The following is a 26,471-nucleotide window of genomic DNA, read 5'->3' on the forward strand; positions in this document are numbered from 1 at the left end:
GTCAGGTTATTTGATATATAAGCTTCAGTAACAAAATAACACCATGGATGTAATAACACTTTAAACAGGTAGTTTGTAAATGTCTAGAATGTGTTTGTTTTGGGTCCACACTGATAAGTTAACATATGTAAATTAGACAGTCACATAGGGTTTTCTTCTAAATAACTAGTCAGGGCATAGCACTTTCTATTCAGCTTCAGGCAACTTTGATGTAAGGCTTGATCACACCTGTAGTGACTACTTCTATCCGTCACACCCATTGTTGCTTATCCATTGTTCACTAGATATATCAATGTAATTACACCCAGCACAATGTTGAAAAACAGAATGCTTCCTACCAGTAGATCACAGAACTAGACGTGAGCTGGGTGTGATCCCAATGCTGCCACCAATGTAGCGGAAGAAAGTGAAAGCTGCAACAGGAACTCTAACCAGGGCTCATATGTGGCAAAGTGAGCTCTAACAGCCATTGCTATGAAAGCTTAGTAGGCCTCTGGGCAGAGGCATAGGCCTACAGTGCTGGCATATGCCTTGTTACAATAGCCTAAGTATATAAAATGATTGACACAACAGTAATAATCATCATGAAATGGCCTTGGAAGTGCCATAAGTGTAAGCCAACATAATTAATTATCTTACATTAACCTTTTTAACTGCATTGATATGGCTTAGTTGATCATACACCAGGCTCGTTATAGTTGCAAATAACATGCAGTTGCACCAGGGGAATTTGAACCAAACAGATTTTTTTTGCAGGTCTTCTGTTTCCCCACATTTATTGATTAATTAATTTCCCATCATGAAAATGTGTCCCCATTCCCCAATCAAATACCTTAATAGATACCACAAAAAACCCCAGACAAATACAGCTTTTTACTCCAATTTGGCAACCCTCATAAAATCCAACATAGCACCAGTATCCCAAAGTATTAAGCAAAAACAAGCATAGAAAACAGCTTTGGCATTAATACAAATATTTTAAAAACTTAAGGCTACTATTATATTATAAGTATTTCGGTGACAACCTGGTTGATTAACAATATTGGGTTGTTAACACGTTTTTTTATATATAAATAAATGTGGGAACAAAACAAGCCAGTGTAGAACACCATTGCGCAAAATGCATTGCTCCAATAACTCTCAAAAGAATGTTCCGAAGTTTGCCCCCCAAAATGTGTTTTCCTATGAATGAGGTCACACAAAAATGTGTGTTTTTCCTACGAATTAAGTCGCACCAAAATTGGTTTATTTTCACACAAATTAAGACACACAAAAACATACAAAAAAGCAGGAAATCTGCTGAAATACTTTTGTGCACATTTGCACGAATTGAGTGTGAAATTGTGTTGCACAACACAAAGTTCCTTGGCTATAGATATAGCCTTTGACCCTAATTCTTTGGGTAGACTTATCCAAGTTTCTTTGAAACAGGTCGGTTAAATTGAGAGATAACGGACGGGGGGCTGAGGAGATGGGGACGCTTGCTCCTCCCTTACGTTGTCTCCCTCCTCTTTCTCCCTCCTCTTTTCGCTACAGCGCGTTTCCACTGCCCGCTCATATCTGCGCTCCATCCTTCCTCAGAGCGACCCATCAACTCCACTGGGACTCAGGCGCCAAACTGTTGATCACGACTCACTGTCAGACTGTAGTCTAGTTGCACTGCTGTGAAGGAGGATTATCAATTTTATTCAGTTCCTTGTGTTTTTGGCTCAGCATTTTTTTAAAAATTGTCCAGTGGAATAGACAAATATCGTCAGTGTGCATGAAGAGGTGATGAACGGATAGCCTTGGATTACTTTCTGGAGTGAACTTTGCATATTGCGTGTTAATGCGGGGACAATCCATCTCTATTGTCGACGATGGCAAAGGCATTCTCCGTCATGACTTTACATTTCGTGGGCATTCTTCTGGGAGTCAGCAGGGTGATTGGTAAGATGAAACAGAAAGCATATTGATCAAAATGATTCAGTTTAATATGTTCAGAAAACATTGGCATCTTAGGCTACCTTTATGTGTGTCAATTGTGGTATATTGTTACTTTACTAAAACTAACAACTGTATTTAGATGTTTATCAGAAGAACTTGCCAAGTATAAAATGTGATGCATTACATAATTACAATGTGTTAGCAGTGGCTCTGATGATTCTTATGTGCATAGGTCAGTTACAATTCCTCTTGGCCCTCATTACCCCTGGCCCTTATCCCTCAATCATTTTAACAATCCATTTTGACACTTCACTTGAGGCAGTATAGCAAATGACCATTGAGACAACACATGTTCCTCCCCTCAATACTCTGGTGCTACACTTCATTTTCATATTCTTTGGATCAGTACGCTAATCAAAGACACCAGTAATATTGAACTGTCACAGAAATGTTGGAGTATTTGGGGCTAAATAGTCCACATTTCAGCATGTACAGAAGGTGTCCAGGCCCTCTCTGGGAGGCCGTATCCTCTGGAACAGGAACCCCACCTTAGGCGACACAGAGCTGGGCTATTGAGCCTGACCCGGCCCATCTGCCGTGGCTTCCTGTTTTGACACAGCTCCGCTCCGCTCCGCCATTTGCTGCAGGAGTGGAAAAATTGCCACAGAGTCCATAGAGTCCACGCCATGGATGAAAAAAAATTCTCCCGTCTGTGCTTTCCACTGTTGGAATGATTAATGAAACTTCATTTTATCATTGACTTACACATTTATTATTTTGTGTTCTAGCTATCAACATTCTAGTTGCAGAGAATAAACTAGTGTGTTTGAGGAGTCTGGTATGGATTCTGAGATTTGATATAGGAGAGCATAATCATAGTTGGGATAGGAACCATTACCCATCTGATTTCATGTTCAGCCCTCACTCCCACTCTACTCTCCGGGAGTCTCCCACTCTTTCTATACACATGATTTAATGTTGGTTTGACATGAGAGTGAGCAGTCTCATATTGGTCTCCACTGTGTGCTAATGCTGACTGAACTGTTGAGATAAGTCAATCATCAGGGTGATTGACTGACTGTTTACCTCTCCATTCCTACAGCATTAGAACTCAGGTTCATGCCTGACCCCCCAACACTGAGCATCCAGGACAAAGTCCTCAGGATCAACACCTCAGACACACTGGAGATTACCTGCAGGTGAGACATACAGGAACCTGATGGGCCACTCTTCTCCAGAAGCCTGGCAAATACGGCCACAAACATAACTCAAATGGTCTTAAAACCGATATCAACTACCTCACATAATGAGTCTCCATATAAGTCAACCATCCATCTATCCATCCATCAAACTCTTCCCCTACTAACGATCATCGTTCTCACTCTGTTCTTTGGATCTGCAGTGGCCGTCAGAACCTGGAATGGACCACATCCTATAATCGCAGCCGTGCTGGCAGTCGTCTCTCCACAGTAGACTGCAGTGGGTCAGGATTCTTCTGCATCACATTACACATTTCCTCGGCCACCGTCAATGAGACTGGAAAGTATCAGTGCTCCTACAAAGACCTGGCGGTGGAGGATAGCAAAACCTCTGTGGCCGTTTATGTCCATGTCCAAGGTGTGCATCATCATTACCTCACTTTGGAATGACAAGTAGGCTTACCGAATCCCTAAAGCTTGACCCAATGGGTAATCTTTACTATCTGACCCAAGAGCTGCTTAGATCTGCCTTAATAATGAGCCTACCTGATCTGATGTATGTACAGTATGGATTACATACAGTGTATGTTGTTGACTCTCATGACGTCTCATGACTTCTTTATGTATTTGTGTTTTATTTCAGACTATAAAGTGCCATTTGTGCCCTCTGACAAGGACTATGAGGTTGTGTTCATCAGTGAGGGAGTGCAGGTGGTCATCCCATGCCGAGGGTCTGTGGAAGATCTCAATGTCACGCTACATACCGTAAGGACAGATCCACTGACTTTATTGTCCTTTTGGGGGACATTTTAAGGCATACGTTTGTATACTTTTTAGCCAGTAGTTCTGAAAGTAGCACTCACCAGTCAAAAGTGGTCCCCGAAAATTGCGTACTACGTCACATACTGTATATGCAGATATGTGCACTACATCATTGCTCTGTCTCGCTCTGCTGTGTGTGCATCTTGCTAGCTGTCACTCAAATGGCGAGGAGCTGAAGCTTATTGGATAGAACTTGAAGATGCTAGGGGACTGGCCCACGTGGGGGAAAATGTAGGGATAATTGCACAGGACAGCTTCCAGAAAAACAGTTGCTTTCAAACTAGGGATTCCGTGGCTAATTGAGGCAAGACAGTAATTCTGCTAATAGATTATGCATGTATGAACTACACAAGAGGCAGGTTTGAAAAATACTTAGTAGTTACCAATGTTCTGGAGCATGTCTTTAAAGACATTAAAACACAGAACAGTATGTACAGTATGGGATACATGCAATATATTCTGTTCAGAATGTAGTCAAAATTCCAGAAGTTATTCTATCGTGTCTTATTTTGTCTAAAGTTGACAACTAAACCTGCTTCACCTCAAACCTGCCTTTCCTATAGTCTAACTACATGAAGTAGCCTACATTTGTGCTGCTACTCTGTCAACAAAGCCAGTTGGTAAAGACCTTGCTCTCTTAGGTATGTTTCGTTAGACTGCAGGCTTTGTGGGCGGCAGATAATGTCAGTTGTGATTCTGAGTCTGTTGCATTGTTTTCATGTCAGATCAGGGGAACAATAAACTGAGTTTCCATTTCCTATCTGGGTTGTCCCCACCTTCAGTCAGTATTAGAACTCTGGGACCTCGTATATGGCCTATATGGTTCATAGGACATTTTACTGAAAATGAGTGTTGGAAAAACCACAACGCCCTCTGACCTAGCCAGTGCTGATCAAGTGGTAAAACATCACTCATAATTTCCATGTGAGGGTTGGTCGATCAGCACCACTAGATAGAGTCAACCAGCATAGAACCAGCTTTACTCCGTTTTGTCAAATCGATGCAATGTTGTGATGTATCTGTAATTTGTTTTTCTTTTTTTATTCTGTGTCCTTTTTGTCAGAAGTTTCCCAAGAAAGAACTCTATCCGAACGGGAAGGACATTTTTTGGGATAGCATGAAGGGTTTCTCAGTCCCCAGTCACCTGATCAGCTACGCTGGAGTGGTCTTCTGTCAGACACACATACGCAATGAGACCTACAAGTCACCTCTCTACATTGTTGCTGTTGTTGGTAAGTGGGTTAGGTAACTGTAGCTCAGTTGGTAGAGCATGGCGCTTGCAACACCAGGGTTGTGGGTTCGTTTCCCACGGGGGGACCAGTATAAAAAATTTATGCACTCACTAACTGTAAGTCGCTCTGGATAAGAGCGTCTGCTAAAATGTAAATGTTTTAGTTTAGTGTATGAATCCTATTTGATCCACTGTATGTATGACTTACTGTAGATACAGTGCCAAGGTGTCATTGAAAGTGTCAATCTAAGTTTGTGTTTATTTGTGTTTACATAACTGTGTGTGTGTGTTTGTGAGTCTCAGGAGAACAATAGCCTGCTCACCGCTCCGCTGTGTCTCCCCTCCCTTTTCCGCAGGATATAAGATCCATGACCTCACCCTGACCCCGGCACATGAGAGGCTGTCTGTGGGGGAGAGATTGGTGCTAAACTGCACTGCCTACACAGAGCTCAACGTGGCCATCGACTTCACTTGGACACACCCTATCAGCCTGGTCAGTACCCTGCATGGCCCACTTTTATAGACAGCCTGTGATTACTAAATGCACATGAAATCACTGACTCAGGCTTTATTGACCGACGTTACTCATCGCATTCCACCAAACACTGAAATCATAGACATGGTGATGATATTGACGCTGACCTGACTCACCATAGACATATTCCAGTCAAGAGAGGGATATCATATGATATCTCACTTCCTCTTACTCCCAAGGTTTCATCCTTACTTCCTGCTTTCAGGAACGTTTTTTAAACATAACTTCAGTTCAATGCTGCCCTTATATCATTCATGGCATTATCTTCTCATGTGCACTTATACCAGTCTTTAGGTTGATTTACAATGCTCTTATCCCCTCACTCTTCCTTCTGCCCCACTTGCAGGCCCCAGTGAATGGCTCTGTGCGGACCTACACCACGTCACACAAGAAGAAGCTGTGGAACTCTCTGGAACTGTCCAACACACTCATAGTGGAGAACGTGACCGGCAACTACACAGGAAAGTACACCTGCACAGCCTCCAGTGGACAGATGGTCAAAACTGCATCTGCATCTCTTGTGGTCTTTGGTAGGTACACTTAGTAGTTTAAGCCACATCTGTTGCCCAAGGTACATAGTCTGGAGGTTTTTAAACGTTTTTGCGGATATCCTCTTATTGTCTTAGATTAATAATTTACATTGGTCTGGATTTATTGCACAATAATCGATAATGTTACTTTGTGACATTTAATTGTTTTGATGACTATGTTAGGTGACACTGTTTATGTTGTTTTTGTTGTCATTAGAAAAGCCTTTTATTGATTTCGATGACCACAAGTGGGTTAATGTTCTGGGGGTGAACGCCAGAGCCCAGACCATTAAGATCCCAGTCAAGTTCGACGCCTACCCAGAACCTACAGTCAGATGGTACGTTGATCATGTACAGTAATGATATACTGTATATGCTTGCAGTAGTTTGTATTGTATTCGATGTATACTAGGTATTTGTGTAAATGTAACCTGTCCTTATTTCTGCAGGTATAAGAATGGCCAGCCTATCTATAAGGATGACTATAGATTTAAACCTGCCAGGGACTCTCTCATGATCCTTGGCCTAGCTGAAAAGGATGCTGGGAATTACACCGTGGTCTTGATCAATAAGATAACAAAAGAAGAGCAGAGACGCTCCGTCCAGCTCTTGGTCAATGGTATGTACCTCCTCCCCTCTCCTATCTCCCATTCCTCTCTCATTACTCTCTCCAGTCTTCTCTTCCTCTCCTCTCTTGCTCCTCCCTCCCATTTGTCCTATAATTCCCCCCTCTCGCTTTCTCCTTTATGCTGTACCTCTGTTTTAGGCTTCAACTGTGATGTGACCATTGCTGTGTTCACACTGCACTTAGCCTAGGGCCAAATGAAGTTTGCACCTTTCAAGTCATGGTTCATGTCTCCTCAGTCCCTCCCCATATCATTGAGAAGGAGGTTGCTGTGGACACTGATGTTCACATGTACGGCAGCAGCCCCACCCTCAGGTGCACTGCCCGTGGAATCCCCACCCCCACACGCATCCAATGGCAGTGGATGTCCAGAGAGGACTGCCCAATCCTCTTTCAGTAAGTCTCACGTTCACTGTGTGCGTGTGTGCGCGAACGTGCGTGAGTGCGTGTCTGCATGGTGCGTGCTCGTACACGTGTGTGTGTGTGTGTGTGTGTGTGTGTGTGTGTGTGTGTGTGTGTGTGTGTGTGTGTGTGTGTGTGTGTGTGTGTGTGTGTGTGTGTGTGTGTGTGTGTGTGTAACCTCACCCTGCCGGTCATTGTCAACATGTTGTTGATTCTGTGGAGGAAGATCAGCATTCTAGATGTTGATGAAAGCATTAACAGAGACAATGAGTGTGCCCTGTGACCTGCATCAGATTATAGGATGTGATTCATACTTCTCACAATAAATTGCGTGCATAATTAAAAAACACCAGGGAGCGTTAGACTGAGAAAAACCAATCTTATCTTTGTGTGTTTGTATGGTTTTGTATGTATTTTTATATGATTCCAGTATTCTCTATGGATTATGGATAGCCTTGTATTCCAGAGAACTTTGATGATTGAGTCTCTTAGGAAGATGTTGATTGGGTAGAGCTGGGGCTTCAGAATGGGTTGTGATTAGTGAATGGGCCCCTCAGGTATGCAGTAATGTGAGGATTGTTGATAGAGGGGTTGGAGTGTATGGTCCAGTCTACTGTACAGACCAACAGTAAGGCCTTATCTTCAGCCTGCACATCCAAGCACTTCCTCAGCCCTGGTCAGGGTTTCCTGTTGTTCCCAGTGCACTACTCTGTCTAAAGGCTTCTTCCTGTGCAACCCCATCTCTACCTCCTCGTCTTCCCTCTATCCTTCACTACCACCATCACTCCATCACTCTCTGGCTCCCCGTTTCACAGATCATTTTCATGTTCTCTCTCTCTCTCTCTCTCTCTCTCTCTCTCTCTCTCTCTCTCTCTCTCTCTCTCTCTCTCTCTCTCTCTCTCTCTCTCTCTCTCTCTCTCTCTCTCTCTCTCTCTCTCTCTCTCTCTCTCTCTCTCTCTCTCTCTCTCTCTCTCTCTCTCTCTCTCTCTTTCTCTCTCTCTCTCTCTCTCTCTCTCTCTCTCTCTCTCTCTCTCTCTCTCTCTCTCTCTCTTTCTTTTTCTCTCTTTCTCTCTCTCTCTCTCTCTCTCTCTCTCTCTCTCTCTCTCTCTCTCTCTCTCTCTCTCTCTCTCTCTCTCTCTCTCTCTCTCTCTCTCTCTCTCTCTCTCTCTCTGTGTCTATTTCTATGCATCTCTTTTATCTTGCTCCTTTGTTTGAGTTCTGGTCTCTACTGTAGTGGTGTGTCTTTGTTGACAATCCCACCCACTCCAGTCTGTAAATAAATGACGTAACCTCTCCTGAAATAACCATCTCCCAGCTGAGAACAGGGACCAATAGACCAATAGATCAGGGATCTACATATTGTATTTATAAAGGTCATAGTGCTCTTTTTATATTTGTGTGTGTGTGTGTATGTTTATTTGTGTTTGTGTATCTACGGTGCTGTGGTTATATGGATTTCTTGTGTCTGATAATAGCAGTGTGTCAGTGGAGTGATTTTGGTTTTGTCCTGCAGGTCAGGAGTGGTGAACTCTGGGGTCAAGCTGGAGGACTGTACCAAATGGAGGGACATCAGCAATACCACAGGGCAGAATCCTATCGACCGAATTAGCACTGACACAGATCACCTACACAAGGTAAATACCATTCCTTCCTCTCTAAATGATTTCAGTCATTATTATATCAATTAATTAGTAAAATAATAGTAAAGATCATGTTTGTCTGCAGACTGTGAGTTCTCTGAAGATCCAGAAAGCCAAGGTCCACGCCCTCTACAAATGCCTGACTTCTAACAAAGCGGGACAAGATTCACGCATCATCGTCTTCCATGTGACACGTAAGCTTCTTTTTATGCTTCTTCTGTTCTTTCTGTTTGTGTTCATTGGTGCATCGTCATGATTAAGTGTGTGTGTGTGATTGTCTACTCTACAGGTGGTTTGGAGCTGAGTGTGTCTCCGTCCCATCAGCCCATTGAGCAGGACCAGGTGGTTTTGAGGTGTAAGGCAGACAGGCTGATCTATGGAAATCTGGCCTGGTTCCGTGTGGGCAATGTGTTTGACCCAGAACAGGTCCCAGCCGTGCAGCCCTGTCGGGCCCTGTCCCTGTCCCAGCAGCCCCTGTCCCAGGCTGTCCTCTCTGGGCTGCACGGCACCAACGTCACCCTGGAGCTGCCCCTGGCCAACGTGTCTCGGGGGGACCAGGGGGTGTACGCCTGCCAGGTGGAGAACATCAAGACTGGGGAGAGGACCTGTCTCCTCCGACACCTCACCCTCAGAGGTATGGATCTGTACCTGGACCATATTTATCAGTCATCTCCACAATCACTTGGACCACTCTCACAGGTCCTCTCATGGGTAGCGCAGCTTTCTAGATCTAGTCTAGTGTTTGGCAAAATCTTTAGAGGCCTGACTTCTTGTTTGTTTTTTTAGCTCTTGAGGCCGCGAGGATCCTGAACAATTTGACAGACCAGAGAGTGAACGTCAGTGCGACGACCATGCTAATATGTGAGGTGACCGGTACACCCACCCCGACCGTGATGTGGACCAAACACAACCAAACAGTGGTGGAGGGCTCAGGTAAGGGCATGACTCAATGGTTACTAATACCACTTCTACTTTGTGTTACGTACAGTACAATATTGGTATTAATGCCAAGTTCTTTTTTTGCCACAGGTGTGATTCTGAGCCGATTGAACCAAACCCTGACAATCCAGCGTGTGAAGAAGGAGGACGGTGGTCTGTATACCTGTACTGCCTGTAACAGCCGGGGCTGCGACACATCTCAGACCTACCTTATCACTGAAGGTCAGTCTCTCCCTCCCACTACGGGAAAATGGATCACAGGACAGGAAACAGCCACCACTAATCACCCTGCAGACATAATGCAGTATGTCAAAATGCCTGTATTTCCTGTTCTCTGGTGGTATATTTATAACCAAAAGAAGGTACTGCCATAACCAAAGAGGGATTCATACCACAATTAATTTGTTCAGTTTTACTCATGATGTCTTACCCATAAACTCCCATTCATTCATTTATAGATGTTTTAAATAGCTGGCCTCAAGGTTCCCCTGATTCACCTCCCCATTCTGTTATATCAAAGATGAAGTGTACAAATAAGTGTTCCCCCACGGAGCAGGAAGCGGGCCCTGTTAGAGCACATCCTCCTGGGAGTTTCAGAATACCAAACAATAAGAAGCCCAACAAGGACAAAGGGAGGGGCCGACCCAGAACACTGAGACACAGCAACAAACAAACAGACATACAGAGTGACCAGTTACAGATGTAGGATCTTAATTTGATCACTCTGCAAACTTGCAGTGTATTTAAGGTTTAAAAAGGCTTCTAAAGTTTGTAATTTCCACTTTAAAATGTCAGACTTGATTTGCCCTAACAAAAAATGTATTAACCCCTACAAAAAATGTCCATTAATTATAATCCACATAATAATTTACATTTAATGTTGCTGCAGGATTATTTTCCTTCTGTAGCAAACTGGCTCAAATTAAGATCCTACATCTGTAGGACCTACGTGACCCAGCCCCCGCCACAAGCCACTGGCCACCGGCCCGGCACCCAGTCAGAGCTCAGGGTCTCTCAGGCACCAGTGAGCCTCACTAACGAGACAGGACAGAGGACAGAGGCTGCCTCAGCTCACTAACGAGAAGTTCCTGTTATACGTGGGCGGATGACGAGAGAGGAATATTTGGCGAAAGAGAGAAAAGGGGATAGAGATGGAAAGAGAGAGAAGGAGTAGGGTGTCAACATGGGGGTAGATCATTAGGGTTCTACAACTTGTAGTCACAGACGTATAGTGAAATTACAGTTTTTTTCCAGGTTGACTTTGGCCAGAGTGATGCTGGCCCCAGAATATTTGTTATGACTAGATAGAATATCAGGTCTGCTCACAGCCTGAATTCCAACAGTGCCCTTCCTCCAATACAAACACGCACACAGACACACAGGTTTCCTGAAACCGTGTTCCTCCTAGCTTGGTACTGATTTACAGCCAAAGCCCGTTGTAATTGGCAAATTCTCCAAATTCCAAATTGACAGAGAAAATCTATTTCAAAAGGAAAAACACAAAACTATGAACAATTTAAATTAAATATAACTTTTTTTCAAGTGATTGACAATAGATCTGACTGACATGGTCTGTAAAGAAATAGTTTAAAAATAATGTGTACTGACTGACATACATATAGAACGACTGAGTAATGAAGAGGTAAATACTCTTGTACCGTTTACTGTAGTTCATACTAGTTCATACTCACTCTGGTTATTGTTTTGGTTGTAGGAGCAGAGGAGAAGACTAATGTAGAGCTGATTGTTCCTATTGGCTCTGTGGTCATCGCCATGTTCTTCTGGCTACTCATCGTCTTCGTCATCCGCAGCAGGAAAAGAGTAAGACTGCTCTACTCATCCCCTTTCCCTCCTTTCCACACCCCTCTGCACAGTCACATACACACACAGCCATACACACAGACGGATGGGTCTGACAGATGAGAAGTGACTGGTCTAGCTCAGTGTCTACTCTCCTTTGTGTTGGGGAACAACAGAGCCACATTCTGCTGCCAGAATTCACGTAGCTCAGTCCCTCCATCACTGGCTGGGCCTGGCATGGCTTCTATCTGATGGACCAGCAGAGGCACTGAGAGGGGACTAACTCACTCTCTCATAGACAAACTCTCATAGACACACATTCATATATAAACATAAAACGGGGCTTTCCATCCATCAGGGGAAATGTCTGAAGGCACTATATCTGTAGGTCATTATAGAAAATATGTAATATAGTAAAAATATATACAGTACCAGTCAAAAGTTTGGACACACCTACTCATTCAAGGGTTTTTCTTTATTTTAACTATTTTTTATATTGTAGAATAATAGTGAAGACATCAAAACTATGAAATAACACATATGGAATCATGTAGTAACTAAAAAAGTGTTAAACAAATTCTTCAAATAGCCACTCTTTGCCTTGATGACAGCTTTGAACACTTGTCGCATTCTCTCAACCAGCTTCATGAGGTAGTCACCGCTTTATTGCATTTTAATTAACAGGTGTGCCTTCTTAAAAGTTAATTTGTGGAATTTCTTTCCTTCTTAATGCATTTGAGCCAATCAGTTGTGTTGTGACATGGTAGGGGGTATACAGAAGATAGCCCTATTTGGTAAAAGTCCAATCAATTAAAAAGTATACCAGTTTCATTTAAGGACCAAAGGATTGACAGCCGTCCCATATAGATTGCAAAATAGTTGGGAAGAGATTTTTGACGTACCGATTCCATGGCATAGTGTGATACGCAACACAACGCTGGATTCAAAACTTAGAATTTTTCAATTTAAATTATTATACAAAATTATTGCTACCAATAGAATGTTATTTATAAGGGGGATACAATCTTCTCAGCTCTGTAGATTTTGCTGCGAAGAGACAGAATCATTAGATCATTTGTTTTGGTACTGTCCATTTGTAGCTTGTTTTTGGTCACAGGTCCAGGAATGGCTGAAGGATTGCAATATTTACCTGGAGCTAACCCTGCAGATAGCACTACTGGGTGATTTGAAAAGTCATAGTCAATCGATCAATACTATAATAATACTTTTAGCAAAAATGTTTATTTTCAATTTACAATCTGTAGAAACAATGAGAATAGAAGGGTTCAGAACTTTTGTGAAACATCACAGTACAGTTGAAAAATATATGGCAAATAAAAAATCCAATATGGATGGTGTTAAGAGATACAGTGGGGAAAAAAAGTATTTAGTCAGCCACCAATTGTGCAAGTTCTCCCACTTAAAAAGATGAGAGAGGCCTGTAATTTTCATCATAGGTACACGTCAACTATGACAGACAAAATGAGAATATTTTTTCCAGAAAATCACATTGTAGGATTTTTAATGAATTTATTTGCAAATTATGGTGGAAAATAAGTATTTGGTCAATAACAAAAGTTTCTCAGTACTTTGTTATATACCCTTTGTTGGCAATGACACAGGTCAAACGTTTTCTGTACGTTTTCACAAGGTTTTCACACACTGTTGCTGGTATTTTGGCCCATTCCTCCATGCAGATCTCCTCTAGAGCAGTGATGTTTTGGGGCTGTCACTGGGCAACATGGACTTTCAACTCCCTCCAAAGATTTTCTATGGGGTTGAGATCTGGAGACTGGCTAGGCCACTCCAGGACCTTGAAATGATTCTTACGAAGCCACTTCTTCGTTGCCCGGGCGGTGTGTTTGGGATCATTGTCATGCTGAAAGACCCAGCCACGTTTCATCTTCAATGCCCTTGCTGATGGAAGGAGGTTTTCACTCAAAATCTCACGATACATGGCCCCATTCATTCTTTCCTTTACACGGATCAGTCGTCCTGGTCCCTTGCAGAAAAACAGCATCCAAAGCATGATGTTTCCACCCCCATGCTTCACAGTAGGTATGGTGTTCTTTGGATGCAACTCAGCATTCTTTGTCCTCCAAACACGACGAGTTGAGTTTTTACCAAAAAGTTCTATTTTGGTTTCATCTGACCATATGACATTCTCCCAATCCTCTTCTGGATCATCCAAATGCACTCTAGCATACTTCAGACGGGCCTGGACATGTACTGGCTTAAGCAGGGGGACACGTCTGGCACTGCAGGATTTGAGTCCCTGGCGGCGTAGTGTGTTACTGATGGTAGGCTTTGTTACTTTGGTCCCAGCTCTCTGAAGGTCATTCACTAGGTCCCCCCGTGTGGTTCTGGGATTTTTGCTCACTGTTCTTGTGATCATTTTGACCCCACAGGGTGAGATCTTGCGTGGAGCCCCAGATCGAGGGAGATTATCAGTGGTCTTGTATGTCTTCCATTTCCTAATAATTGCTCCCACAGTTGATTTCTTCAAACCAAGCTGCTTACCTATTGCAGATTCAGTCTTCCCAGCCTGGTGCAGGTCTACAATTTTGTTTCTGGTGTCCTTTGACAGCTCTTTGGTCTTGGCCATAGTGGAGTTTGGAGTGTGACTGTTTGAGGTTGTGGACAGGTGTCTTTTATACTGATAACAAGTTCAAACAGGTGCCATTAATACAGGTAACGAGTGGAGGACAGAGGAGCCTCTTAAAGAAGAAGTTACAGGTCTGTGAGAGCCAGAAATCTTGCTTGTTTGTAGGTGACCAAATACTTATTTTCCACCATAATTTGCAAATAAATTCATTAAAAATCCTACAATGTGATTTTCTGGAGAAAAAAAATCTCAATTTGTCTGTCATAGTTGACGTGTACCTATGATGAAAATTACAGGCCTCTCTCATCTTTTTAAGTGGGAGAACTTGCACAATTGGTGGCTGACTAAATACGTTTTTTTCCCCACTGTAGATGGGAGGTGTTGAATGGAGCTGAAGGATGGGACTAATAACAACTAACAACAACTAATAACAACAAGATAACTAATGTAAAGCATACTGTGGCCATAATAAGTATATAGGTTATAGGTTGAGAGCTTTTGTGAAAGAGCACAATAAAAAATATATGGCATATAGAAGCAAACCAGATGGACATCATGAAAATGATCAGAGAGGTTGAGGGTAGAGGAAGTTCAGGAGTAAAAACAAACAAAATAGAATTACTGTAAAATTGACTGTGTCCATAAAATGTATATAGTATGTATAAGATGGAAGTAGAGGCCTAAGCGTTGTTGTTCACTAGTTTTCTCCAATTAGGGGAGGGGTGGTGGGGTTGGAAAGTAATAAAGGGAAATATATATTTTTTTTAAAGGATATGTATATACAGTCGGAAGTTTACAAACACTTGGAGTCATTGAAACTCGTTTTTCAACCCCTCCGCAAATTTATTTTTAACAAACTATAGTTTTGGCAAGTCGGTTAGGACATCTACTTTGTGCATGACACAAGTAATTTTTCCAACAATTGTTTACAGATTATTTCACTTATAATTCACTGTATCACAATTCCAGAGGGTCAGAAGTTTACATACACTAAGTTGACTGTGCCTTTAAGGATGTATTTCAAGACCTACCTTCAAACTCAGTGCCTCTTTGCTTGACATCATGGGAAAATCAAAAGAATTCAGCCAAGACCTCAGAAAAATAATTGTAGACCTCCACAAGTCTGGTTCATCCTTGGGAGCAATTTCTAAATTCCTGAAGGTACCACGTTCATCTGTACAAACAATAGTACGCAAGTATAAACACCATGGGACCACTCAGCTGTCATACCGCTCAGGAAGGAGACGCATTCTGTCTCCTAGTGATGAACGTACTTTAGTGCGAAAAGTGCAAATTAATCCCAGAACAAGAGCAAAGGACCTTCTGAAGATGCTGGAGGAAACAGGTACAAAAGTATCTATATCCACAGTAAAACGAGTCCTATATCGACATAACCTGAAAGGCCGCTCAGCAAGGAAGAAGCCACTGCTCCAAAACCGCCATAAAAAAGCCAGACTACGGTTTGCAACTGCACATGGGGACAAAGATCGTACTTTTTGGAGGAATGTCCTCTGGTCTGATGAAACAAAAATAGAACTGTTTGCCATAATGACCATCATTATGTTTGGAGGGAAAAGGGGGTTGCTTGCAAGCCGAAGAACACCATCCCAACCGTGAAGCACGGGGGTGGCAGCATCATGCTGTGGGGGTGCTTTGCTGCAGGAGGGACTGGTGCACTTCACAAAATAGATGGCATTACATTTACATTTTCATAATTTAGCAGACGCTCTTATCCAGAGCGACTTACAAATTGGTGCATTCACCTTATAGCCAGTGGGATAACCACTTTACAATATGTATTTTTTTTCTTTCTTTGGGGTGGGGTAAGGGGGGGTAGAAGGATTACTTTATCCTATCCCAGGTATTCCTTAAAGAGGTGGGGTTTCAAGTGTCTCCGGAAGGTGGTGAGTGACTCCGCTGTTCTGGTGTCGTGAGGGAGCTTGTTCCACCATTGGGGTGCCAGAGCAGCGAACAGTTTTGACTGGGCTGAGCGGGAACTGTGCTTCCGCAGAGGTAGGGGGGCCAGCAGGCCAGAGGTGGATGAACGCAATGCCCTCGTTTGGGTGTAGGGACTGATCAGAGCCTGAAGGTACGGAGGTGCCGTTCCCCTCACAGCTCCGTAGGCAAGCACCATGGTCTTGTAGCAGATGCGAGCTTCAACTGGAAGCCAGTGGAGTGTGCGGAGGAGCGGGGTGACGTGAGAGAACTTGGGAAGGTTGAACACCAGACGGGCTGCGGCATTCTGGATGAGTTGTAGGGGTTTAATGGCACAGGCAGGGAGCCCAGCCAACAGCGAGTTGCAGTAATCCAGACGGGAGATGACAAGTGCCTGGATTAGGACCTGTGCTGCTTCCTGTGTAAGGCAGGGTCGTACTCTCCGAATGTTGTAGAGCATGAACCTACAGGATCGGGTCACCGCCTTGATGTTAGCGGAGAATGACAGGGTGTTGTCCAGGGTCACGCCAAGGCTCTTCGCCCTCTAGGAGGAGGACACAACGGAGTTGTCAACCGTGATGGCGAGATCATGGAACGGGCAGTCCTTCCCCGGGAGGAAGAGCAGCTCCGTCTTGCCGAGGTTCAGCTTGAGGTGGTGATCCGTCATCCACACTGATATGTCTGCCAGACATGCAGAGATGCGATTCGCCACCTGGTTATCAGAAGGGGGAAAGGAGAAGATTAGTTGTGTGTCGTCTGCGTAGCAATGATAGGAGAGGCCATGTGAGGATATGACAGAGCCAAGTGACTTGGTGTATAGCGAGAATAGGAGAGGGCCTAGAACTGAGCCCTGGGGGACACCAGTGGTGAGAGCACGTGGTGCGGAGACAGATTCTCGCCATGCCACTTGGTAGGAGCAACTGGTCAGGTAGGACGCAATCCAAGAGTGAGCCGCGCTGGAGATGCCCAACTCGGAGAGGGTGGAGAGGAGGATCTGATGGTTCACAGTATCAAAGGCAGCAGACAGGTCTAGAAGGACAAGAGCAGAGGAGAGAGAGTTAGCTTTAGCAGTGCGGAGAGCCTCCGTGACACAGAGAAGAGCAGTCTCAGTTGAATTATCAGTCTTGAAACCTGACTGGTTTGGATCAAGAAGGTCATTCTGAGAGAGATAGCAAGAGAGTTGGCTAAAGATGGCACGCTCAAGAGTTTTGGAGAGAAAAGAAAGAAGGGATACTGGTCTGTAGTTGTTGACATCGGAGGGATCGAGTGTTGGTTTTTTGAGAAGGGGTGCAACTCTCGCTCTCTTGAAGACGGAAGGGACATAGCCAGCGGTCAAGGATGAGTTGATGTGCGAGGTGAGGTAAGGGAGAAGGTCACCGGAGATGGTCTGGAGAAGAGAGGAGGGGATAGGGTCAAGCGGGCAGGTTGTTGGGCGGCCGGCCATCACAAGTCGCAAGATTTCATCTGGAGAGAGAGGGGAGAAAGAAGTCAAAGCATAGGGTAGGGCAGTGTGAGCAGGACCAGCAGTGTCATCATGAGGAAGGAAAATTATGTGGATATATTGAAGCAACATCTCAAGACATCAATCAGGAAGTTAAAGCTTGGTCGCAAATGGGTCTTCCAAATGGACAATGACCCCAAGCATTCTTCCAAAATTGTGGCAAAATGGCTTAAGGACAACAAAGTCAAGATATTGAAGTGGCCATCACAAAGCCCTGACCTCAATCCTATAGAACATTTGTGGGCAGAACTGAAAAAGCGTGTGTAAGCAAGGAGGCCTACAAACCTGACTCAGTTACACCAGCTCTGTCAGGAGGAATGGGCCAAAATTCACCCAACTTATTTTGGGAAGCTTGTGGAAGGCTACCCGAAACATTTGACCCAAGTTAAACAATTTAAAGGCAATGCTACCAAATACTATTTGAGTGAATGTAAACTTCTGACTCACAGGGAATGTGATGAAATAAATAAAAGCTGAAATAAATAATTATCTCCAATATTATTCTGACATTTCATATACTTAAAATGAAGTGGTGATCCTAACTGACCTAAAACAGGGAATTTTTACAAGGATTAAATGTCAGGAATTGTGAAAAACTGAGTTTAAATGTATTTGGTTAAGGTGTATGTAAACTTCCTACCTCAACTGTATATGTATGTATGTATATGTATGTGTGTTTTATATATATATATATATATATATATATATATATATATATATATATATATATATATATATTTATATATATTTGCGAGAGAAAAAAAACATATGGGGAATTGGAAGTGATGCAGACAATTACATTGATGGAAGTTACAATCTATCTGCAATATTAAAGCTGATCTTCCCCTTAAAAATATATAAATAATAATATTTAAAAAAAGACCAAGTCCATATTATGGCAAGAACAGCTCAAATAAGCCAAGAGAAACGACAGCCCATCATTACTTTAGGACATGAAGGTCAGTCAATACGGAACATTTCAAGAACTTTGAAAGTTTCTTCAAGTGCAGTCGCAAAAACCATCAAGCGCTATGATGAAACTGGTTCTCATGAGGACCGCCACAGGAAAGGAGGACCCAGAGTTACCTCTGCTGCAGAGGATAAGTTCATTAGAGTTACCAGCCTCAGAAATTGCAGCCCAAATAAATACATCACAGAGTTCAAGTAACAGACACATCTCAACATCAACTGTTCAGAGGAGGCTGTGTGAATCAGGCCTTCATTGTCGAATTGCTGCAAAGAAACCATTACTAAAGGACACCAATAAGAAGAAGAGACCTGCTTGGGGCAAGAAACACGAGCAATTGACATTAGACCAGTGGAAATTTGTCCTTTGGTCTGGAGTCCAAATTGGAGATTTTTGGTTCCAACCTCAGTGTCTTTGTGAAACGCGGTGTGGGTGAACAGATGATCTCCGCATGTGTATTTCCCACCGTAAAGCATGGAGGAGGAGGTGTTATGGTGTGGGGGTGCTTTGCTGGTGACACTGTCTGTGATTTATTTAGAATTCAAGGCACACATAACCAGCATTGCTATCACAGCATTCTGCAGTGATACGCCATCCCATCTGGTTTGGGCTTAGTGGGACTATCACTTGTTTTTCAACAGGACAATGACCCAACACATCTCCAGGCTGTGTAAGGGCTATTGTACCAAGAAGGAGAGTGATGGAGTGCTGCATCAGATGACCTGGTCTCCACAATTGAGGTGGTTTGGGATGAGTCGGACCGCAGAGTGAAGGGAAAGCAGCCAACAAGTGCTCAGAATATGTGGGATCTCCTTCAAGACTGTTGGAAAAGCATTCCAGGTGAAGCTGGTTGAGAGAATGCCAAGAGTGTGCAAAGCTGTCATCAAATCAAAGGGTGGCTACTTTGAAGAATCAAAAATATATTTTGATTTGTTTAACACGTTTTTGGTTATTACATGATCCCAAATGTGTTTTCATAGTTTTTTGTTGTCTTCACTATTATTCTACAATGTAGAAAATAGTAAAAATAAAGAAAATCCCTGGAATGAGTAGGTGTGTCCAAACTTTTGACTGGTACTGTATATTTCTCTCTCTCTCAACTCCCTCTCTCTAGCCAAATAATGGGGACATGAAGACAGGGTACCTGTCCATCATCCTTGAATCTGAGGACATGCCCATGGACGAGCACTGTGAGAGGCTCACATACGATGCCAACAAGTGGGAGTTCCCTCGTGACAGGCTGAAGCTAGGTGAGACTTTCAGATCCTTATGGGTAATATTTTTTGGAGAAAGAGACGTTATACACAAGTGAGACTAAAGTTTTAAATCCACTGTCTGAAATGATATATGGTGTGTTTTGAAGGTGACCAATTGGGACGAGGAGCTTTTGGACAGGTAGTAGAGGCAGCTGCCTTTGGCATAGAGAAAGCCACTACCTGCACTACAGTGGCAGTCAAGATGCTGAAAGGTGGGTACACCTCCTTCTCATCCCCTGGCATACACACATGCAAGCAACACACACACACACACACACACACACACACAAACACACTATATGAGCTGACTGAGTTTTATCTCTGCCCACCACAGAGGGAGCCACCTCCAGTGAGTACCGTGCACTGTTGTCAGAGCTGAAGATCCTCATCCACATCGGCCATCATCTCAATGTAGTCAACCTGCTGGGGGCCTGCACCAAACCAGGGAGTGAGTCTTCACGTTATGAACACACACTCACACATTTCATATTTTACATATTTCCTTTCCTATTTTCTTTCCCCCTCTTTTTCTCTCTCACATCTCTGCTTCTACCTTTCTTGGCACCCCTTCCTCCGCCTCTTCCATTTGTGTTCTGCACATTGTATTCATCAGGAAGTGTCTGCTTTATTAGTGGTGAGAGGCAGAGAATAACGAGCATGCTCTATCTGTCCTAATTGTATATCTGCTCAAACCGCAGAGAGGAAGCCATGTTCCGGGAATGGGGAAGAGGGCCTCTGTTTCCATGTCCTCTCTCTCTTTCTCACTCCTACGCTTTCCCTTACTTTACTACACATAAACATTCTACAGTGCTCCAGTGAAGTGATGACGTTCCTCTGATATTGAACCTTTTCTCCCTCCATCTCCCTTCATCCCTCAGGTCCATTGATGGTGATTGTGGAGTACTGTAAACATGGCAACCTCTCCAGCTACTTAAAGAGCAAGCGTGGAGAATACAGCCCCTTCAAGGTAAATGAGCCATGCCCCAGAAACAGCAGTCTGTAAAGCCCAGACAGCCTCTGATGTGGTTACACTGATTCCAGACCATTACACAACTGTTCTCTGTGATGCTCTCATGTTGTCTGCCTGATCCGCTGGAATCTACCAGCTTCCATTTCGTGTCGTATTGCTAGGGCCAGGAGTTTTCCAGTCCAGTTCTCTATTGGACTTTTGGTCCTTGATCCTTTGACATGCCATTTCTCCATGGTTACAGAGGAGGCGGCCGCGGTCAGGTCAGTGGGAGCGGATGGAGGAGGACGTGACTGAAGGGGATCTGGGTTTGGGGACCAGCACCCACCTGGACATTTGCACTGGGACAGCAGTCTGCTCCAGACTGGGAGAGGAGAGCTCTGTTAGCCACATAGAGGAGGAGGATGGTACTGCAGCTTTATACCTCCATACTCACCACATGCAAATACTGTACATATCACCAATAGGATTTATATAGATGTAGGATCTTAATTTGAATTATTATTTGGATTATAATTGATGTACATTTTTGTAGGGGTTGATACATTTATCGTTAGGGCAAATCAAGTCTGAAATTAATTTCAAAGTGGAAATTACAAACTTTAGAAGCCTTTTTTGCAGAAAACTTCACTGATCACAATGTATAATGTATGATGTGATAATGTGATCATTTAAACTTTCCACTGTATTTGTTATGATATATATGCTATTACTAAATGCCCAATTTGACCCCATGCAGGGAGTTGTGAGTGGGAGGAGCACTTGACCATGGAGGACCTGATCAGCTACAGCTTCCAGGTGGCCAAGGGCATGGAGTTCCTATCCTCTCGCAAGTGCATCCATCGGGACCTGGCAGCTAGGAACATCTTGCTCTCAGAAAACAATGTTGTGAAGATCTGTGACTTTGGTCTGGCCAGAGACGTCTACAAGGACCCCGACTATGTCCGCAAGGGAGACGTAAGCTACTAAGAACACGCCGTACCTCAGTCACTAACAGTGGTTATTATGACGTCTCATAAACTGTTTTATAAACTGTGATTCTCTCTACAGGCGCGGCTCCCTCTGAAATGGATGGCTCCTGAGACCATCTTTGACCGGGTCTATACCACACAGAGCGACGTGTGGTCCTTTGGCATTCTACTCTGGGAGATCTTCTCACTGGGTGAGCCAAGTGACAGTACCTCTTCAAACCCAACTTGACCACTTAGTGGCCGCACTATGACCACACTATGACCACACTATGACCACACTATGACCACACTATGACCACAATATGACCACACTATGACCAAATTATGACCACACTGTGACTGTATTATAACGGTTGTTCTCTCCACTACAGGGGCATCTCCATACCCTGGTGTTGGCATTGATGAGGCATTCTGCAGGAGGTTGAAGGAAGGGACCAGGATGAGAGCACCAGACTATGCCACCACTGAGATGTGAGTGGACTACTGATATACGGCATATCACACTACATTACATACTGAAGCCTGCTCAATTGCATTATGACTGTGAAATACAATTATCTGCCAATAGAATCTGCCACAAGAAGCTATAGACAACAATGTGACACCATTGCAGTGTGTTGCAGTGATGATTTAACAAATGACCAGGTGACTATTGTTCTCCTAGATATCAAACCATGTTGGACTGCTGGCTAGACAAACCCACAGACAGACCAAATTTCACCGAGCTCGTAGAACATCTGGGAAACCTGCTACAGGCCAGCGCTCATCAGGTCTGTTTGTGTACATACAGTGAGGGAAAAAAGTATTTGATCCCCTGCTGATTTTGTACGTTTGCCCGCTGACAAAGAAATGATCAGTCTATAATTTTAATGCTAGGTTTATTTGAACAGTGAGAGACAGAATAACAACAAAATAATCCAGGAAAACACATGTCAAAAATGTTATAAATTGATTTGCATTTTCATGAGGGAAATAAGTATTTGACCCCCTCTCAATCAGAAAGATTTCTGGCTCCCAGGTGTCTTTTATACAGGTAACGAGCTGAGATTAGGAGCACACTCTTAAAGGGAGTGCTCCTAATCTCAGTTTGTTATCTGTATAAAAGACACCTGTCCACAGAAGCAATCAATCAATCAGATTCCAAACTCTCCACCATGGCCAAGACCAAAGAGCTCTCCAAGGATGTCAGGGACAAGATTGTAGACCTACACAAGGCTGGAATGGGCTACAAGACCATCGCCAAGCAGCTTGGTGAGAAGGTGACTACAGTTGGTGCGATTATTCGCAAATGGAAGAAACACAAAATAACTGTCAATCTCCCTCGGCCTGGGGCTCCATGGAAGATCACACCTTGTGGAGTTGCAATGCTCATGAGAATGGTGAGGAATCAGCCCAGAACTACACGGGAGGATCTTGTCAATGATCTCAAGGCAGCTGGGACCATAGTCTCTAAGAAAACAATTGGTAACACACTACGCCATGAAGGACTGAAATCCTGCAGCGCCAGCAAGGTCCCCCTGCTCAAGAAAGCACATATACAGGCCTGTCTAAAGTTTGCCAATGAACATCTGAATGATTCAGAGGATAACTAGGTTAAAGTGTTGTGGTCAGATGAGACCAAAATCGGGCTCTTTGGCATCAACTCAACTCGCCGTGTTTGGAGGAGGAGGAATGCTGCCTATGACCCCAAGAACACCATCCCCACCGTCAAACATGTAGGTGGAAACATTATGCTTTGGGGGTGTTTTTCTGCTAAGGGGACAGGACAACTTCACCGCATCCAAGGGACGATGGACGGCGCCATGTACCGTCAAATCTTGGGTGAGAACCTTCTGCCCTCAGCCAGGGCATTGAAAATGGGTCGTGGATGGGTATTCAGGCATGACAATGACCCAAAAACACACGGCCAAGGCAACAAAGGAGTGGCTCAAGAAGAAGCACATTAAGGTCCTTGAGTGGCCTAGCCAGTCTCCAGACCTTAATCCCATAGAAAATCTGTGGAGGGAGCTGAAGGTTCGAGTTGCCAAACGTCAGCCTCGAAACCTTAATGACTTGGAGAAGATCTGCAAAGAGGAGTGGGACAAAATCCCTCCTGAGATGTGTGCAAACCTGGTGGCCAACTACAAGAAACGTCTGACCTCTGTGATTGCCAAGAAGGGTTTTGCCACCAAGTATTAAGTCATGTTTTGCAGAGGGGTCAAATACTTATTTCCCTCATTCAAATGCAAATCAATTTATAACATTTTTTACATGCGTTTTTCTGGATTTTTGTTGTTGTTATTCTGTCTCTCACTGTCCAAATAAACCTACCATTAAAATTATAGACTGATCATGTCTTTATCAGTGGGCAAATGTACAAAATCAGCAGGGGATCAAATACTTTTTTCCCTCACTGTACATGTGTTGATTATGTGTGCTAGTTTATTTATGAAGGTGCATGGTACGTTCATTTGTTCATCTTATTGTGTGTGTATGAGGTGAGAGCGTGAGGTCTGAGAGTGTAATTGTTGTGTGTTTACCTTCAGGATGGGAAGGACTACATCCCTCTGACAGCAGTGGAGGTGGAGGGGGGCTCACTCAGCCCTGAACCCAGGAACCCCTTCACCAGGATCATCAGAGAGGAAACCCACGTCCCCCAGATACACTGCGACAACACCACCCCCATCACCCTCGGGTCAGCAAGCATGCACACTGACTCAAATTAACACCAAGCATCGCATTGATCTGTCACAAATGAAACCCCAATATAGTGGACTACCTTTGCGCAGTTTGTATGAACACTTGCTAGTTGCTAGTGTAACTTGTGAGGCCTAGCTGTTGACCCCCCTCACTCCTCCTTATAGGCTCTCCCAGCAGAGTGACAGGTGCAGTCGACCACTCAGTGTGAAGACTTTTGATGACATCCCTGTGGAGCATAGCAGCGTCATGGTGAGTGTCTCCATGGTTACACAGTGTTACTCCCCCTTACATATCAACAGCCAATAATCTGAGTCCATGTGGGTGTTCCCTACAGGATGGTCAGACGGACAGCGGTATGGGCCTATCACCAGAGGAGATGAAGAGTCTGGACCATCAGCGTCACCGCACGTCCAACTTCAGGTGAGAAAACAGGAGGCCCATAACCCCCAAACCCAATGGTTATGTGTTATACTCTGGACTCTCACAGCATTTGTGTGATTGTTGCTGTATTTGTTCATTGGATTATAAATGGTTCCTGTCCTCCTCTAGTCACATCCAGCGATGTAAGAGTAAGGAGTCTCTGGCCTCTGAGTCGTCCAATCAGACGAGTGGGTACCAGTCAGGCTACCACTCAGACGACACTGACGCACCCATTTATGCTAATGAGGAGATGATCATGAAGAGGAGCATCCAGAAGAAGCCACTGCCGCCCAAAACAGCAGACAAGTTCAGTGTTGAGGTGCGCTACAGTGCACCCCCTGTTTAGCCCCTAATGGTCACCACCATCATCACCAGAACTGTTCCCCTAAATGCCCACAAAATATACCCCTCTCCTTGAGCCTGTTTTTGCAGCACACAGCAGTACCCTCAGGTTACCATCAGGAACAATGACATCACATGTAGTAGTGCCTTATCCATTTCATTGTTTATTCAGTCAAAGTATTTTCTTATGAGATAAATGTAATATATTCAATGGGATTGATGAAGGTTGTATGCGATAATTCATCATTGTAAAGACCACTGTTTTTAGCAAACCCTTGGAATGCTATCATGTTTACACAGTAGATGGAAGGTCAGGGGAGCCACAGGGACACACCCACTTCCTGAGAAGCAATCCGCCAACTTCCTCAATTGCAGGAAATGGCAACTGGAATTTGAGACAATTGAATTAGCAAATGTTTTCATTATTTTTTCTTTCTTTTTCTGTCAATTGTGTTTTATTGGAGAAGCCAGTCTACATCTCACACAAGTGGTTTTATCAAATGCAACACCTTCAAATGTTTTGTTCGGAAAAGTTTCTATCAGATGTTTAGCTTTTTCTAGATTGTTCTTGCCTCTCAATTGTACAGTTTATTACAATGAATTTTGTCTTTGTTATAATAACTTACCTTATTTGATTGAAACTGATTTCTACTGTACTAAACTTGTAATAAATGTAACTAGTTTTATAAAGTAGATATATACTTGTAGACCTGTGTGTGTGTGTGTGTGTGTGTGTGTGTGTGTGTGTGTGTGTGTGTGTGTGTGTGTCTTTTCCTGTCTCTGTCAAATTGACCTTGAGGAGACAATACTTTCCCACCCATAGTCCGCGTTTTGATTGAAGCACTTCTCAGTAGTTGGTATTTACCCTTACCTTATGCATGTGCGTAACAGGCTTTGCAGGCGTGGCTCCCTGATGTGCACTGAATACATTTAATTCAACCGCTGAAAACCCTCCCACTTTCTGGCCAACATATTTTTCATTCAATAGGGTTTTCAGTACATTTATCTAAAGCCATCCCTTTACATATTATTTACCTTTAATTAGAATTTTCTCAACAGGCTCACTAGAATATACTGTATATCGAGAGAATGGGTTCAGAATAGGAATCAATGAAAGCAAGCCATCTTTATACACACATATTCGTATCCTTTTTTTGTTGTTGCACCAATTGGTAGATT

General features: G+C 43.6%; 1 protein-coding gene across 2 annotated transcripts; it reads left to right on the top strand.

The window, feature by feature from the left end:
- Positions 1-1,578: 1,578 nt before the first annotated feature.
- kdr (kinase insert domain receptor (a type III receptor tyrosine kinase)) lies at positions 1,579-25,987 on the top strand. 2 transcript variants are annotated; one of them, XM_041848788.2, is made up of 29 exons: positions 1,579-1,929; positions 3,029-3,125; positions 3,329-3,543; positions 3,769-3,890; positions 5,011-5,179; positions 5,535-5,671; positions 6,060-6,243; positions 6,461-6,581; positions 6,693-6,862; positions 7,108-7,264; positions 8,784-8,904; positions 8,996-9,104; positions 9,200-9,544; positions 9,697-9,843; positions 9,940-10,071; positions 11,564-11,670; positions 19,772-19,907; positions 20,021-20,125; positions 20,248-20,361; positions 20,792-20,880; positions 21,125-21,287; positions 21,620-21,837; positions 21,931-22,042; positions 22,223-22,322; positions 22,516-22,621; positions 24,377-24,525; positions 24,695-24,779; positions 24,865-24,950; positions 25,080-25,987. In XM_041848788.2, the coding sequence occupies exons 1-29, from the start codon at positions 1,860-1,862 to the stop codon at positions 25,294-25,296; spliced, it is 4,083 nt and encodes a 1,360-aa protein (XP_041704722.2). In that variant the 5' UTR covers positions 1,579-1,859; the 3' UTR covers positions 25,297-25,987. The 2 variants fall into 2 exon arrangements, with proteins under 2 accessions (XP_041704722.2, XP_041704723.2); XM_041848789.2 differs by having other exon boundaries at positions 5,014-5,179.
- The last annotated feature ends 484 nt before the right edge of the window (positions 25,988-26,471 follow it).

The sequence above is a fragment of the Coregonus clupeaformis genome, chromosome 26 (assembly GCF_020615455.1).
Source record: "Coregonus clupeaformis isolate EN_2021a chromosome 26, ASM2061545v1, whole genome shotgun sequence".
NCBI lineage: Eukaryota > Metazoa > Chordata > Actinopteri > Salmoniformes > Salmonidae > Coregonus > Coregonus clupeaformis.